Genomic DNA, 17,690 nt, shown 5'->3' with positions numbered 1-17,690 from the left:
TGATGAGATGTTACAAAAAAACTGCACCAGTGTGTTCAGAGTTACTGTGTTAAATGACTCAACAGCATTTTCTTTTGATATTTTCTCTTATTTAGTCATTTTGAATCAGTATCAATACAGTACAAGTATAAATTACTGTGAACGTTACGCAATATAAGCACAATGTTAATTAAAGGTGCACTATTCCAGCCAATCAGCCACACGGGACAGGAAACAGGCCATGGATGTACAAAGAAAAACACATTTAGTCAGACATTCTTTTTTTTATTATGGTTGTTGAAATGTCAACAGTCCAACTCCAGAGTCTCTCACTTTTACCACAAACAGGTTTTGGTACATACTTGATTTGAGGGAAGTTTAAAATAATTTGTTTTGTTCAAACTGTTGTTATGGCTGTCAATGTAGCCTTACATTAGATAACCTTCTGTGGATTGTCATTTGACAATCAACATAAAATATATTTCCTTCTGATCACCACATATTATGTAATTTAGTTGACCTCTTTTCACTGAAAAATAACTGAATCCATTCTGTAAATGTTGCAAATTAGGAGCCACATTTTAAGGATTCTGATACTGGAAAGTACTATCTACATACATAATACGCACATTATTATGCTGATGAGTAAAAGGTCAAATAAGTGTCGGATTACAATGAAGCTTATTCTTATACAGAATGTATTAATCATTGTAGACTTATAGTTGTCTTGAGAAACAATAAATAATAAATTAAAATCAAATAAAAGCTACAGTATCTAAAGAAATCTCAACAGAGAAAAAAAAATGAATATGTTTAAGTGAAAGTAACAGTAATGAAAGAAAAAACTATTAACTACATATAAAGACAGAAAGGCAAAGTGTTAAGCTGCTAGCAACTACATGCTTTTATAAATGTGGTAGTTTTGGCACTTTGTCAAATTATGACAAATCACAGTCTTATCTTTTCCTCCTCAACAGCAAACACATTCAACTAAAACTTAGTAAAACATTTTCACGCATTTTGATAAATGATGAAATAACATGATGAATCTTAAAAAAACTTGGTGTGAATGTGTTTCACATATAAAAAGTATCTTAGCCATCTCAAGGACGCTGAAGTCATCAACGTTTGGAGTTACAGTATGTTGATGAAACTTATTTAGCATTTTCATGACAAAATCCATTTGATGTGAGTTTTGTCAGGAATGATGTACAACAGTACATAAGACACAAAATGAACCCCCCCATTTACTAGTGAAATATGCAAAACATATGCAAATAGCTAGTAGATTTGCATCACTCACCAGCCAAAATAAAAGTACTCTATTGATTGGCTGGTAACATTTTAAACATCCACTTTGCCAGTGACAAAAAACACATGTATAGCAGTTGTTATTCTCCCTGCATTTGTGTCAAGTACTTGTAGGCTAGGAAAGTTGATCCTCATATTGCTTTCTGAAACAGTCTCCAGCAGGATAGAAGTCCCAGCAACGCTCCTGGTACATCTTCCACACGTACGACTCCTAAAAGAGCGTGAGACAATAAACAAAAAGAAAGCAAACTGTGTTATCAGCACAGGCTCAGGATAATGAAGGCTACTATTTGACCAACTATCAGACTTGTTTTAAGCACCACAGAAGACGTTATTGTGTTTATAACAGGAATGATATGCACCTACTGAACAACAATAATGCAGAGAACAGGATGCTGGATGCTTTTAGCAGGTGCTAATCAAAATACTGTTGCTGTAAGCTCAAACGATGGTAATGCACAGACACCAACCGTTACTGTGCAAACAAACATGTGAACAGTCTATGTACACACACACATCCTGCTAGAAGTATACGTTGAGTTTGCAGAACACATACTCAAGTATTGTACTTAAATACTACTTTTAAACATATTTCTACTTTACTTGAGTGTTTCCATATATTGCTTCTTTATAATTCTACTCCGCTAAATTTCAGAGGCAAGTACAGTACTTTTTACTCCACTTCATTCATTTTCACACTCACAGTTAGGTATTTGGTACATATAAAAACACATGATTTACAAATATGGTATAATACAGTACTGTGATACTACTCTCCAGAGTATTTCACATATCTAGAATACTTAAAGGCTCTTACCTCTATAAAAACAGGATAATATTATAACCATAATAATAAAATACTGTGAAAAGGTCAATTCTGCATAACGAGTACTTTTACTGTAAGTATTTGAAGTACATTTAGGTGATATAAGACTTCTGTACTCTATATTATTACCAAATGGGCCATTGTGCAGAACAAATACTTTTGTACTTTAAATACATTTTGATTCTAATACTTTTGTACTTTTACTTAAAGAGCAACTTGCAGGTTAGACACACCAGTGAATAAATGTGTAGGAAAATTATGTATACACTAGATTTTCCAAAAAATATACAGAAATATACACTACAGTGACATCTGGCGTCGTTTTTGTAAGACATTTTTACTTACGTATAAAAAAAGCCTCCCCATGTGACCTCCCGCGTGTGACGTAACATGGGGGAGAGCGGCCGGTCTAACGTATGAATAAACATGGATCACAATGCTAGTTTGGACACAGAAGAGGTTGAAAATATATATTCGAATGCATATGATTATAATTATGAGCCTGCTCGGCGTCCTAGAGACCAGGATCAGCCAAGGATTAGAAGAAATAACGGCCATCGGCGAGAAATGGAGCTGTGGTGTGAGGAGAACCAGTGGAGAACAGGGCAGCTGTCTTGGTGAGTGACCGGTGTTCCGGATTAACTGGTTTCCCGATCAACTGGTTTACAGAGGTGGGGCACAGTTTAACCTGGGCGGATCCCATTTTTCCCTGGGCGGATAGCAGTTTACCACAGCTGAAGACTTCTCCACGTTGCTTTCAAACTGTGAGTAAACACCGTGTGCTTCACTTGGAGGCTGTCTGAAGGTGTACACAGGTCTCAGATGGACTTGGTATCACATTAAGAACGATATTCAGTAATAAGTCTGGCAACAATAGCTGGTTTAAATGATTTATTGGAGTTCGCAATTTTTGAACAGATATCCCCAGTCAACTCGTTTTTCTTTTTGTAGTCCTCACTGTTCGCGTCCGGATATCGCCATCGTAACCACAACCTCACACACTGGTACTGAATGTGCATCAAAGTCTTCCTACCGAGCCAAATATACCAAAAGTTGTAAGTAAACGACAGAAGAAGCGATCGAAATGTGTATTTCAGTCGAAGGCCACGCCCCCCACCTCTGTGCTCCCCCATGTGACGTAATATGACGCGTTTGACGTATGACGTTACAAAAAAGCAGTTTTTAGTAGCAGAGCTCAAAACGGCTCCTTTCCCTCTGAATTCCTGCCCTTATGTCTTGTAAAAAATATCAAATCCTGCATTAACTTTTTTTTAAATTGTAATTTCAGGCAAGGTTAAGCATACATATATTAAAAAAAACAACCTGCAAGTTGCTCTTTAAGTAACATTTTTAAATCAGGACTTTTACTGAAATCAGGAATATTTTAAGACCGTAGTATTTATACTTTTACTTCTAAGTACATGATCTAAGTCCTTCCTCCAACACTGTTAGTTCTTAATAGTTATTTGATAATTAAATGTGTTTGTCTTTGTCTATATAAAATGTAGCCTTGTACTACAGGCTGATATTTGTAGATGATGAACATGATATACCCTAGCAGTATATGATGCTACTTTTAGGCAACAATGGTGTGTGCACAACAGTAAAGGGACCAATAATTGAGGGAAGTCTTCTCTAGTCTCCAATACCCGCTGCCCCTGGTTATCAGTCAGTTTTAATCTGACTACTACATCAAAACACCAACAAAAAAAAAAGGCAATACAACTATTCAGACTAACCTGACCAGTGTGCTCCGTCTCATCTTTGTTGATAAGGTACATTAAGAAGAACCTGAAAAGAACCCACATGTTAATATTTTCCTCATTGATACATCATATCACTGAACGCAGAGGAGGTACACTCACATGTAATTGGCCAGGTTGTGTTCATCCAAAGTGTGGGTCTCAAAGCCATGCGGTGTTGTATCAAAGTAGTCGCTTCCAATGCCACATATGAAACACTTAGTCTGCACAAAAATCCGTCATGAGGGTTAGAGCCACTTGGTGAATACATTGTATACAAGGGTCAAATGAATCAGAATCAGAATACCTTTATTAGTCCCACAGAGGGGACATTTATGTTGTTACAGCAGAAAAAGAGCCAAAGACAGCTTAATGTTGATTGAATGAACAATGAATGAAAGGGTCATACCTCCATGTCTTCCTTGACCTGCTCTTGTTGGTCTCTGAGTTCTCCGAAGGCATCAATGATCAAACCTAAAGTAATCATACGGGGAGTCATTGCAAGATATGTCAGGTTCCCAACATAACTTTGAATCCTTTTCCTATATCCAGTTACAAGCAAGTCTGAAAAGGCTCTTTACATTTTCCTCTTTCCTCTTAACCAATCACATGAAATGTAAGAGTGTCTTTACCCTGAATAATGGCCAGTAGAATGACAATGACGAAGAAGAAGAAAGTGATATCAAAGACCACGCGATAAAGCTCGTATTCATCTCCAGCAGGATCTTCTATCTCGTCTCCGATGCCTCCGCCAGCACGCACACCCACGTACATGTGGAACAGGTAACACTGCAAAGTTGAGTAAATACACATCGCTTAAGAAGTGGAGTTGTCACAAATGTACCAAAGTGCATTTTTTTGCATCATAAGCGGCTTACGGTCATCATATCATCGCATTTCATATCTGGTTCGCCTTCATCTTCGCTCTTGTTGTAGAACTTGCGGAAGAAATTGAAGGCGATCACAGTGTAAAGGTACACCACCACGGCCAGCAAGCCCACTGTCATCATGAGCTAGTGCAGACAACAAGGGAACAGAGTAAGTACAATAATACTGAATATGAGTAATTGCAAGCTTTTGTCTGCACTTGCCTGTTTGCCGTTGTGTGTGACGGAGGACAGGATGGTGCGCAGAGTCTTCACGCCCATTGCAATATCCAGCAAGTGGCAGGCGTAGAAGAAGTTGTTGTAATGCCCAAGCAGAGACATGATGGTGTACCAACAGAGATACAGGAAGGTCTGCAAAGAGATAACAGGGAAGGTTTTTTCAGTTGTCAAAGGTCAGCTCGCATTTAAATTGTAAGTATACCACAGTATATAGTGCAATATACATGTGAGTAAAGATTTACTTACACCGTCCGTGAAAATAACGCCAAATTTCCAGATCTGGTACTTGAAGTCAACGGTGGTCGTCCTACAGAGATACATTATTGGTTTCTTTTTTATTTAAAATGGTTTGTTTGAAATGTAAGAAAAAAAGTCAAGTTAGTTAAAGGGACACTAAATTAACCCTAAAAACACAATAGTGCCCCTTTTTAAAAACGTTCACACAACTGGTGCTGAATAATCCAAGTTTCAATAATCCAGTTGTATGTTTACTTCTACACACACACACACACACACACACACACACACACACACACACACACACACACACACACACACACACACACACACACACACACACACACACACACACACACACACACACACACACACACACACACACACACACACACACACACACACACACACACACACACACACACACACACACACACACACACACACACACACACACACACACACACACACACAGTCAGTCTCTGGCCTGTGCAGGCGTGCTGCTTGTTTGTGCAACATGAAGGCGTGTTTGTTATTAGACAAGGAAACTTTGAGAAAAATGCACGGTAACTGTAGTTGAAGACAGCGCTCCCACGCTTTCACCCAAGGTCATTTTTTTATCTTCTCTTCGCCTGCCAGCTGCACCTACCAATTATATTCTACACAGATATCTCTTAGTTAGGCTACACTTCTTTTCATAATGGGCCTGTCCTGCATTTTATTTTCCCAGAAAACAATCAGGAGAGGACCTGTCACATGGAGAGATACCGCAGGTCCTTCCTTCCTGCAGCGGTACAACCAGCACTGCCCCTAGTAGACCCTCCTACACACACCACAACACAGACTATAACACCCCTTGCTGCTAAATACAAACCAACTTTGTGCAATATATGTATGCCATTAATAACTGTGTAATTTATACCTGGCTCCTAAACCCTTGTTACTGTTACAAGGTATGTATCTTGTATTTTGTAAATTGTGTAACTTGCTGCTGTTAAATACCGTCAAACTATGTGCAATATATACTTTATATACATATGCCATCTTTAATAACTGTAATATATACCGGGCTGCTAAATCATAAGAACTGCTACAGGATTTGATTTGTAGATTTGATTTGATCTGTATTTTTGAAAATTATGTAACTTTTTTATCTTTTTTTTTTTTAGCATATTGTTTATTATATTATAACTTAGTACTTTTTTTAACATATTGTTTATTATATTATAACTTAGTACTTTTTTAACGCATGTAAGATATGTAACACTAAGCTGTCTGTGGCTCTTTCCTGCTGTAACGCTGCAAATGTCCCCTCTGTGGGACTAATAAAGGTATTCTGATTGTTATTTTCTCTGAGCACCCTTTGGGAAGTTCCTTCACTAACGGGACGTCTTCCTTCAAGATTCATAGCACATTTCATGCTGATCGTTCTACCTTCATTTGTATACTTACTTTCTGATCACCTTCTTTTTTGATCAACAGGAACACACACAGATAAAGCAAGATTGATATTAAAATGTCTAGCTTATGCCTTAAAGGGGCCCTATTGTGCTTTTGAGGGGTTTCTCTTTGTCATATGTTTTTGTGTATGTAAAGGGTCTCAAAGGCTAAAAATGTATTTCTGTTGTAAATGTTTTAACTATACAAAACAATATAGTCAAATATATTCTGGGTAAGACTAAATGAGGAAATGAAAAAGCAGGTAATTATGCAGCCTATGGTTTGAGAAAAAGCAGGAGTGGTGCGGGTGACACTAGTATGTATTGACATATGACTCGTTGAGAAGAAGAAAGTAAACAGTATGGTAAATAAATAAAGTAAAGGAAAATCTTGAAGTAAGGGCCAGCAGGCATTATATTAGGAGTTATAAATAGTAGTTAAATTATTGTTGATGTTGTAAGTAAGTTGTTCTGTATTGTACTCTGTTTGATCTACAGCAAACTTAACCTAAAGTCGATTTAGTTTTAAGTCAAACCTGTGGAGTATTTGGGCAGTATATCGAAAGGCTTCTGGTCCAGTTTAAGATGAATTCAAACAACATGTTCCTTTTGTACATAGAGAACGATATGCATGTGATGAATATGGCAGACGAAGTGTTATTAAAAGAGGTCCTGAATTATTGAAACTATTTACCATGCAAACACAGAGTTGTCGGGTTCCTCCTGTTTCTTCTCATGTTGTTGACTCACATCCAGGGAGGCTAAATCGACACCCAAGAGCTCAGCTATTCTTTCTCTGCCATAAATGTCTCCGTACTTATCCAGAACCTGGACACAGACATTAGATTACACATCATGTAACAGTTGTTCAACACAGCCATTTAAAAACCACGGAAATCAAACACAACTCACCTTTCTTTTGACAAATTTATCCCAGTAGTTGTTTGGGAAAGAGCTGTGAAAAAATAGACATTCATTTTTGTTGTTATTTTAAAAAGATGAATTGTGTGTGTACTAAATCTTGACAGTTTTTAGAGACAAATTATTTATATTCATCTACATACGGTGTGTTCAAGACCAGTCTGTCCCATTGGCCCTTAATGTCATCGTCCTCAGGCTGCTCGGTGATGAAGAGGCCGTCAAACTCCAGTTTTCTAGCAAGTTCTTTCTCCCTTTTAAATATCACCAGTGGAATCTGGCAAAACAATCATAGAATGCACGTTTTTGGAGTAAAATTTGTGGTCAAAAGTCACATTTTACACACTGAATTAACTGTTTTTGTTTACTGTGCGCCAATCATACCTTGAGGCAATTGTAGCCAATGATACAGATGAATGAGATGACTGTGTGCAGGGCAGCAATAAAGGTTAAAGTAGGCTGCATATAGCCAGTACTCTCCTCTAAATAGAAATATATTGGTACATCTTCCTCATCCTCTTCTCCCTCATTCATTCCCGATCCCTCAGCCTCTTCTCCTGAACTTTCAAAGAACCCAGAGCCCTCGAAGAACCCGCTTCCCTCCGACGCTCCAGATCCCTCCATCTCCTCACCGTCACGCGGGCTGTCAGACACCTGAAGAAAGTATTATTTAGTAATCAAGTCCAACATAATCATTTAAAGACAATATTATCTTTTTACCTTGTAGAACAGCAGAATGAAGTTCAGGGCAAATGCGAGGAACAGAGCCAAAAACCGCAGGTTGTAGAAGTTTCTGGAGAGGTAGTTCTACAAGAGAGAGAGATTCAAATTATTTCAGGTGATTAGTGAGAAGGTCATTTCAGAGATTTTGAAATTATGCTAGCAAATAATTCTGGGAAAAAATACTAGCAAATGTGTCACCATAAATTTAATTCTTTGGTTTTCCAGCTCAGTCCAGATTTGAAAGCCTCCTTCCCTCTTCGGCCTCTTTTCTTTTTTCTTGGCAGATTTCTTTGGTGCTTCTGGCCGTGCTTCCTCCTTGCTCTGGGATTCTCTCTCTGCTTTCTCTGCTGCTTCAGCACTGACAACCAAAACACAGTGGAGTTATTGTTTAATTTCTGGTTTTCGTCAACATACAAATCAAGGCTGTCACTGTGGCAGGTGTGCGACTCTGAATTTGCCATGAGTCTCAACGACCCCCACAAAGAAGCCCCTATTTTCTGTAATTTAACAAGTGAAATGAAATTAAACTTTACATGCCAAATACATTTTATATCCTAGCAAAAAGTCTAGCCTGTTATCTCGAACTATTGAAGTGAGATTATATCTTCAGAGCAAACTAACGTAAATGAGAAACAAGTCAAAACTCGTACTCAGCCTTTTCGGGTTCTGCTACAGGAACCGGTTCCGGGGGTTTCTGGCTGGCTTCAGCCTCTTGTGGAGCCTGTAAAAAACAAAACATTAGATAGCCACTAACAATTTAGCCTTTCTATTTCACAAATAGAGTTATCTTTTAAAATTGACCTCATCCTTTTTTTGTGAACATCCATAACATTAATCTGGCTGCAACTTACACATTATTTATCTAATATATCATATTCCAATCACTTGTATATAGACTCTTATTGCACTATTTTTTATTTGTTTGTATTACTTGCACTACTTTTTCAGTTTTTTTCAGTGTTATTGTGTTGCACTGTTGGTGGAGCCTGTGACTTAAGATTTTCATCGACATAACTACACTGTAGCTATGTACGTATGACAAATAAAAGCCTTGAACCTTGTGTCTTAATGTTAGGAAGATGTGTGTCAATAAAAAGAGTAGAATATACTTGAAGCTGGATTGATGACTACCCAGTGAATTAGTTAATATTTACATATTTGTATTCAACTTAGTTGTCATCTAAATCTTACCACTTTTCTCTTTGTTATGGGAGTTCCTTCAGGGGTTGGAGGTTCAACAGGTGATTCTACCCCCATGTCTCCAAGTCCACCTGGAGCATCCATACCTGGTATCCTCCCACCCTCTTTGTCCTGGGTATCCTCCTCTTCCTCCTCTCCACTCCCCGCGTCCCCAGTGTCCGTAATGCCCCCAGTGTCTTGTTCCTCCCCTGTCCTCAGCTCCCCTGGTCCGTCTCCATGCACATCGTCCTGCGTGGGATCTGGCATGCTCGCCAGAATCTCCGTCACAGTGATATTTTTAGCTCCCTCGACTAAGCCACCTCCAAACAGTGTTTGCCAGATGATCATAAAGAAGCCTTTGCACACACTGTAAATGAAGTGTAGTATACTCATGAGGATGGTCCAGAAAAAGGTGGACAGAGCAACCACAATCTCCTTGAAGGACATCTTTCTCACTCTGCGATATTGTCTGCGAAGGTTACGGAAGGTGAAGATGCTGAAGAAGCTTAGCATGCTGTTTATAAAATCTGCAAAGGCAGAGCTTGACTCAGGCTGCCCTTCATCGCCGTTACTCTCCTCATCCCCTCCTCCATTTTCTCCCCCTCCTGGTCCTCCCTCAACTGCGACTTCGTCCATTTCGTCATCTTCTTCCCCCTTTCCCTCCTCTTCCTGCTCTGAAATCTGTGAAGCTATATTCATCTCAAAGATGGTGTCCTCGCAGAAGTTGACAAACATTTCCATCTTCTCTGATTCACCGCCCTCATTGACGACGTTAAAGATGAACTGTTGCTTGGACTCTCGGACCTGGGGCATCTCCCACTGTTTGCGGTTAACTTCAGTAATTTCAAAGTATATGCGCTCAATCTTTCTGCTGGCGCCCATTATTTCAATGCGGCCCAAGAAGGGGCGGAAGTAGTTCAGCACACTTTCCGCTTGTTCCAGGAAGTTCTGCAGCCTGACGTCATGGGGGACGTGCTCAGACAGGTTTGTGAGGAGCACCGCGATGTTGAATCCGATGTCCTTGGCAGGCTCCTGAAAGCGATTAGCAAACTCCTCATAGTGGATCATGTCATTTTCATCTGCTTCGGAGCAGGACAAAAGAAACTGGATCTCAGAAGAAGAGTACTGTTTCTGACTGTCCATGGCCTTGTGGAAGTCCTTCTTGGAAATCAGCCCTCGCGGGTCTGTGACATAATCCTTGAAAGCATCCGAAGCCACGATGTCTTTCAGTTTGAGGAACATGTCAAAGAACTTCAGGATCATCTCCACGTTGCTTGAGGACTCTACCAACATGTCTACCATCTGGCGGGCAATTGTACCATTCACCACGTTTCCTGAATAACACAGAGTGATAGTTCAAATATTGATTTGCAAAGGAAAAGACAAGGAGAGATGAAAACTGCTAAACATGAGTAAAAAAACTATTTTACCCTCCAACAGTGAAAGCAACATAACCACCATGTCTTTCTGGAGGTCAAGAAGCTCCTTCAGCAGACCAATCTGGCTTGAGTCCTGTGACCATAAAGAAATGCAAAAGGTCTTACAGTAATGACAGCAAACATTATATAATTTCAATGTACATGGACTTATAGAAATGTAATAGTCATTGTAGGGAGAAAACATTCAAAAGGTTCAGCAGCAGTCACACAGAATGTTTTGATTATATACTGTAGTAACTCAAATTCATGTGATGTTGTGAGATGTACATTCATGATACTGTGTTTTGCTTAAGTCACATTCACAACAAATAAGGTGCTGCAAAAAGTAGTTCATCCACCAAACCCTCATGCTGGGATAAAAAGTGTCAATGTGGTTTAGGAAAACTTAAATGTCAGAAGGAAATATTCACGAAGGTAGATTTATTAGCTAAATCTTTTGTGACACAGACAGAACATCATGGCATGTAAGAACCTTTCAGGAAAGTACGGTGGCCACCAGGTGCAAACGCGCTACAATGGCCCAAAACAATTCCAATATATGAGCAAAGCACTGCAGCTGAAGAAACGATGCAAATAAGAACACAAATGTGCGAAATCACATGCTAATGAAGCGGGGACACTACAAAGTGAAACAAACAGCTGGGACCGGAGCCCTTGTTGACTGTTTTTGTATATTTCTATGTCATTTTTGGAAGTGCAGCACGTTTTCTCCTAATGGAAGTGTTCAAGGCCGTTGTCGTGCATTTGCACCTGCTGGCTACCGTAGGAGGTTACATCTGCAAAAATGTTGTCTAAAAAGGTCTGCAGGTTTGTATTGTAAATAAACATTATACCACCTGTTAATTCATTGTTTCTTTATCCAGAGAAATGCAAACTCATTGGATATAGTCTCAGGATATAATGTCCAATAGTATTCTCAACCTAAATATGCCATGGATTGCTATGAACCAAAACACACTTTCAGTTTAAATCCATGACATTCATGTATATATATACATATATATAAATATATATGTTTAAATATGTATATGCAGTATAATATACTGTATATACTAATGTTATGTTATGGTTAAAATAGTTTCAAACCAAAGCCACAAGAAGTCACAAATCAACACAAGGCAAATAAAAAGCATATCGCTTCAGGTTAATCATTAGTAAAAGGAAACGGCAGCAGTACAGTAAACCGTGTTAAATGTGTGCACACAAAGTGGATTTCACATCAAAATGTATATTTCAACACCAAATAATCCCATATTAAAGTGTATACTTCAACAGTGGAGGTTAAAAGTCAGTCCCTCTCACAGGAAGTTTGTAATCACCTGCTTCTTTCTAAAGATATTTGATTCAGCAAAAGTAATGTGTGTTGTTACTTACAATAATGATGGTTTTAAACTTATCTCTGCTGTACATATAATGAATGCTTAACAAGGCAAAACAATGTGTAGGAAGGAAAATATTACTGGGCGGAGAATTTATATTTAGTATGCTCTCCTTGTTGCCTAATATGGTACAGTATGGATGAGTAGGTGTTAAATATTTTATTTAAGTACCTACAAATAGTACCTACAGGGCTCCATGAACACCTTGCTGAACATTATCCCTTACAACCTCTGAAATGTCCAAATTGACCAATAAGAATTGTGTATTAAATTAAGCCGTGCAATAAAATGCTAATAACATTAAAACAAAACAATCAAAAATAAATAAGTGTAACTAAAAAACACATTAAATTAAATTAAATCAACAACAAATAAATACAGTTGAATACAAAAACATTGTTGCATTGATGACATTGATCAATGTCATAATAAAATGCACAAGTTAAAGTATTAAAAATGGTCTGTATTTGATATTTAAAAGCAGGTGGGTACAAAACAACCTGATAAGGGAAACCAACATTGAAAAGATTATAGACTAGTAAACACAATATCACATCAATAATAGATAAATAAAATAGATACATACTTTACCCTGCATTGACCATGTGGAAGACAGTTTAAATAATAGTTGTTAGACAATTAAAACATTTAAAATGCTGTTGTGCACGACACATTTTCTTTAGTTTGACAATTAAACAACATTTGGACACTAATAGATCTACACACTAAAACATGCATTTATATCATCATACACATTTATCTTTTACAATCTGATGATTATTTAACTTTTTTAAACATTTAAAATGTTGCATATTTACTTGTTTATCATAGTATTTAAATATGATGACTGCAAGGTAGAACAGCTGATACTATCAGGTCAAGGAGGACAGCGCATGGGAAAGTAATTCTGTGTGAGTCGTGTGTTAGGAGAATGCTGATCTGAAAACTGATGAACAACGGCTTGAATGTACGATTAAAGGGTTATACATGCAGGATATTGTGCTAATATTAAAGGCCTTAGCCTCATTCGATGACGGCTCTCTATAAAGTGGAAAAGCCCTGGGATTTCCCTTCAAGTATTTGGACCTTTTATTTGTAGAAATTGAGTAACATTATATAATATGAAATCAGTTTGATTCCTCACTTTTGGTCATGTTGGTTTGTCTAATATTTTAAAGATTAAGTGCATTGTATAATGTAAAAGTAAAAGAGTGGTTTGGAAAAAAATATATAATGTCTAATACATTCAATGCATATATTGCTCTTCTTTTTTCACTACAGACATTTTGACTTGTCATGGACGGAAAAGCACATTCAAAATGACTATGGACTATACAAGGGTCCCGGTAAGCCATGACAGTTTGACCGAGAGCCAGCATGCAAACACCAGGACCCTGAAACCAAAGCAGCCATCCGTCATTTTAAGATGTACACTTGTGATGTTCCTGCTGTGACAGATCAAAATGTCTTTTGTTAAAAAAAAGTCATCCATTAAAATTAATTTCAACATATATAGGGATACAAATAAATAAAAATCCTTTGAAACCAGCCTATACAGGCACAACAAAATGGTTGAAATAATCATTTCATCATTGTAATTTTGTATGCAGTGTATAGAGGAACCTATTGAACGAAGGTTTACAAACATTTTACTATAGGTCCTGTAACCACTTCGTGTTTTTCATGCATATATAACGAGTCATATGGTTTAAAATGCTATACGCATATGCCTCCAGAGAGACATTGCTGAAGTAATGATGGAGTATTTTAGTAAACTTCACTAGCATGATGCACAATAAGTTGACCCTGTCTTTTAAGACTCATGAGAACATCACAGAGCTAGATTTAAAAATGGGCATCACTGCAACACTTGGAGCTACTGTAGTCCTAAGGAGCATAATCTTTTTTGGTGATTTCTGTCATTTTTACAGAAAACTAAGTGTCATGAGATCAAAGTTGTATTCTGTCAATTTTGATCAAATCCATGTAAATTGGGGCCGGGGAAGGAAGTTCAGCAACTAATTCTCACTTGTAAAGTACAATATATTGAATATATGTGTACCTGTGCCAGCTTCATCATCATGTGGGCAAAGACATGAAGGAACCCGACAATAGCGTCCCACAGCCTGCTGTGGGTGAGCGACTGCTGGTTGCCGGTGCACGGGCCCTGGACAGAGAAACCATGTGTTACATGCATAAAAGCAGAGAGCAAATGTCAGATTTCTTTCAGATTTTACCTGAATATATTCAGTCAGGCTGTTGAAAATCTGTTTCGCCACCATAATAGCTTTGGAGAAATTCTTTTTGCCGGGATCATCAATGATGTCCTTGCCAGAGTAATACCAGTAGAAATCACTGATAGACTCCTGGATTATAACAAAATTAGAGGTAAGTCGTTTTTTAGCATATCATACAAAGACTTTGAAACATTATTTCTTATAGGGACAAAGGTCTATCCATTTTTTGTAGTACTTAAAGTGTCTAGATCAGCCACACATTAATCAACACATACTAGTTTTAGTGACAACCTTTAAAACTTCGGATTTTACTCTTTACTTATTGCACTAACTTGAAGCTAAATGAAAAGTTGCACCTGGAGTCGGAGGAGGTAATCTACGGTACAGATGATGATGTTGATGGTGGTTGTGCTTCCTGTCTGTGTTCGCAGGTAGTTCTGGAAATCTGCAGCAAAGGACACATCATTTTGAAAGGCAGTAAGGCTTGACAATGTTGGCTGTAATGAAATGTTCAACTTGGTTTGAGTTTCATATTCCTCTCATTTGAAACACGACTCATCCTCACCGTTGTTGTGGCCCTCACAAAGCAACTGCAGGAACCGGAAAAGGTCACAGGTGAACTCATCGTCCGACATCACTTTCTCATCTAAAAGAAAATAAGTTAAAAGAATAAATGGTTAAATGACATCCTAAGATCACATTGAGATAAGACAACATACAACAGGTCTTACTGTTGGTTACTTAAACAGTTTGCCTGAGTAAAAGCAGTGTAAGGGTTAGTAAACTGAAGTGATTTCTCAACTTACCATCAACTCTCAATGGAGTTTAGTATAGGACACAGCAGTGACCACCTTATACCAAATTGTAATCCCCACCCCCAATAAATCAAAGAATGAGTTGTAATGAGATGTTGTAATAATAACATACAGGAGACATCAGCATCACATGCATACTGTAGAAACAAAGTGCAGTACAAATAATTAAGACAAAAACGAATGACACACACAATGCATTTAAAGGGATATTAAAGATTGGATGTCTTTATGTGATGTTGTATAAAGTTCTTTGAGTTTAGTGAAGGTTTATTTGAAGGCAATGTGGTGGTTTTGAAAGAAGCATAAATGGATATGACACCTTCAGTTCTCCGTCAGAAGGATTATCTCAAGGTAAGATGAAAGTGAAAAATGTCTAAATATATTTTATAGTAGATCATACAATCTCACGTCAAAACATCTAAACTATCCCTTGAACAACATGTATAAACATACAGACATTAATATTGGTTGCTGTACAGAGAGACAGACAGTTTTTCATAAAACATTGCCGTGGTCAGGGGTAAAGTGGTCTAATTTTACTTGTAGGCAGCAAAATCAACCTGTACATTTATTGTTATACTGCATGTAAACATTTTTTTAAATTGGGTTGATAATGACAAATCTAATCTAAATCAGTATCATCGTTTATATAAAATCACTGTACCATTTAGAAATATATGGTGAAAAAGGGCTGCATACTGAATATATCATGGCCTTGAAGGTGGGCGATATGACCAATAGGACACAGCTGTTTTTATTGGAGTTGAAAAGCCCCATCTTTTGTCAATAGCTTCCAATTTTTTATTTTTTTTTGGCATTTCTTCCCAAAAATATTCCATATAATGTGATCATATGAGAGTTCCAACATTCTGTGTAACTTAAAAATATCCAACCTAAAAGGTATAGCGCCCAACCCTTATTGGCCTGTTGCCTTTTTTAAATCCCAGTCCACCACTAATGAACACACACACACACACACAGACACACAACCATGCAACACACACCAGCTTAGCTCCAATACAGCAGGGTTAATTGTCAGAGAGGTTAGGGCATTGTCCATCAAAATGTTGAATGGAATCCAGCCCATTATGTCCAGGAATGGGACTGCTGAACCTCAGTCAGTTTATACAGTGTGAGTCTGAGAGTTCAGATAATGACTATTAGTCTTTTTCTATTAGCGGATAAAACCAGATTCAATTCTTTGCCTTTCAAAATGGACAAAAAATGCGAGTAAGGGGCATGAGCTTTGAAAAGGAAAGATGGACAGACACATCCAATCCTCTCTGGTTGGACTCTCAGCGTTAGAAAAAGGGAGCAGGAGGGACAGAGGAGGGAGAGAAAGCTAAATAAGAGATGGACAGAAATGATGATTTACCCCGATTTGGGTTAATGTCTGAGGGCCATGAAAGGAGGGACAAGGGAGAGGTGGCAGTGATCGAGGGGAAGGGAGAGAGGATCAGTGTGTTGACAGTAGAGGACTAAGAGATGAGGAGGGGGAGATTAACAATGTTCCATGGCATGTTCATTCAGGGGAGATTTCAAAACCTCCAGAATTAGAGCACAAAAGGTTGGAAAAACAATCAACAAGTTATACAACTAGACATAGAACAAGTTCAATCCTTAAATCTCTCTAACCGTTATTTAAGTGTTAATATTTCATGTTAGAGGAAGATGAATTAATACTTTCTCAGAATGTTGATTTATTAATTCATGTCTTATGTTTATTAATGTATTCTTTTGTTAATGAGGCACATAACGATAACATCACTTGCTTTTGGTTCTGGTTTTCTCTTCAGAAATTGTTCAGCAAAGTGTTACCGTATAATGTATAAATGAATTAATAACAATAGTCAATTCTGCGTATATGAAACAGGGTTTGCCTTCCGTATTTGAAAAGTTGTGATAAATATAATAACGGTATAATTTAGTTCTTACATATTTTTAGGTTGTAAAATAGTTTTTATAGACTTTTCAGATCTACTTTGATTGTGTTTACCCTGTTGATGTGGTCTGCAGTGTACACATTTGAGTTGTAATTTATATATATATTCCAATTTATTACATGATGGTATTAAAGCTAGAGTGGGTAAAGTATTTTAGAAACATTTTATTTGTTCAAATTGATTTTACAACCCAACAGCAATCAATAAAGCATAAGCTCTTACAATCAAAAGCAAAACATCTGGTATCTGTGGCTCTCACAGGACTGATTATAAACAAATAATAATTATATATTTAATATATATATAATATAATATATAATATTATATATAATATTATAATTTATAATAGTTTAGAGCAGCCCAAATGATACAAAATGAAGCTTACTCTGGCTAGCTTTTTACCCACTGTATATTCAA

At 37.5% G+C, this 17,690-nt stretch overlaps 1 protein-coding gene across 1 annotated transcript in view; it reads right to left on the bottom strand.

Moving 5' to 3' along the window:
- Positions 1-240: 240 nt before the first annotated feature.
- The window catches only part of LOC117535418 (ryanodine receptor 1-like), a 55,097-nt gene continuing 37,647 nt past the window's right edge, over positions 241-17,690 (bottom strand). The window contains 22 exon segments of the mRNA XM_034199871.1: positions 241-1,501; positions 3,856-3,907; positions 3,982-4,082; positions 4,268-4,332; positions 4,491-4,647; positions 4,737-4,871; positions 4,950-5,096; positions 5,211-5,271; positions 7,335-7,468; positions 7,553-7,595; positions 7,705-7,835; positions 7,943-8,212; positions 8,279-8,365; positions 8,480-8,639; positions 8,932-9,002; positions 9,473-10,794; positions 10,891-10,972; positions 12,865-12,870; positions 14,341-14,445; positions 14,516-14,644; positions 14,872-14,960; positions 15,081-15,161. Of these exon segments, the coding sequence (XP_034055762.1) occupies positions 1,406-1,501; positions 3,856-3,907; positions 3,982-4,082; positions 4,268-4,332; positions 4,491-4,647; positions 4,737-4,871; positions 4,950-5,096; positions 5,211-5,271; positions 7,335-7,468; positions 7,553-7,595; positions 7,705-7,835; positions 7,943-8,212; positions 8,279-8,365; positions 8,480-8,639; positions 8,932-9,002; positions 9,473-10,794; positions 10,891-10,972; positions 12,865-12,870; positions 14,341-14,445; positions 14,516-14,644; positions 14,872-14,960; positions 15,081-15,161 (3,524 nt within the window). The 3' untranslated portion in view covers positions 241-1,405.

Source organism: Gymnodraco acuticeps, unplaced genomic scaffold (assembly GCF_902827175.1).
Source record: "Gymnodraco acuticeps unplaced genomic scaffold, fGymAcu1.1, whole genome shotgun sequence".
Taxonomy (NCBI): domain Eukaryota; kingdom Metazoa; phylum Chordata; class Actinopteri; order Perciformes; family Bathydraconidae; genus Gymnodraco; species Gymnodraco acuticeps.
The sequence above is the reverse complement of the archived record's forward strand: the minus strand, read 5'-3'. Positions and strand labels throughout refer to the sequence as shown.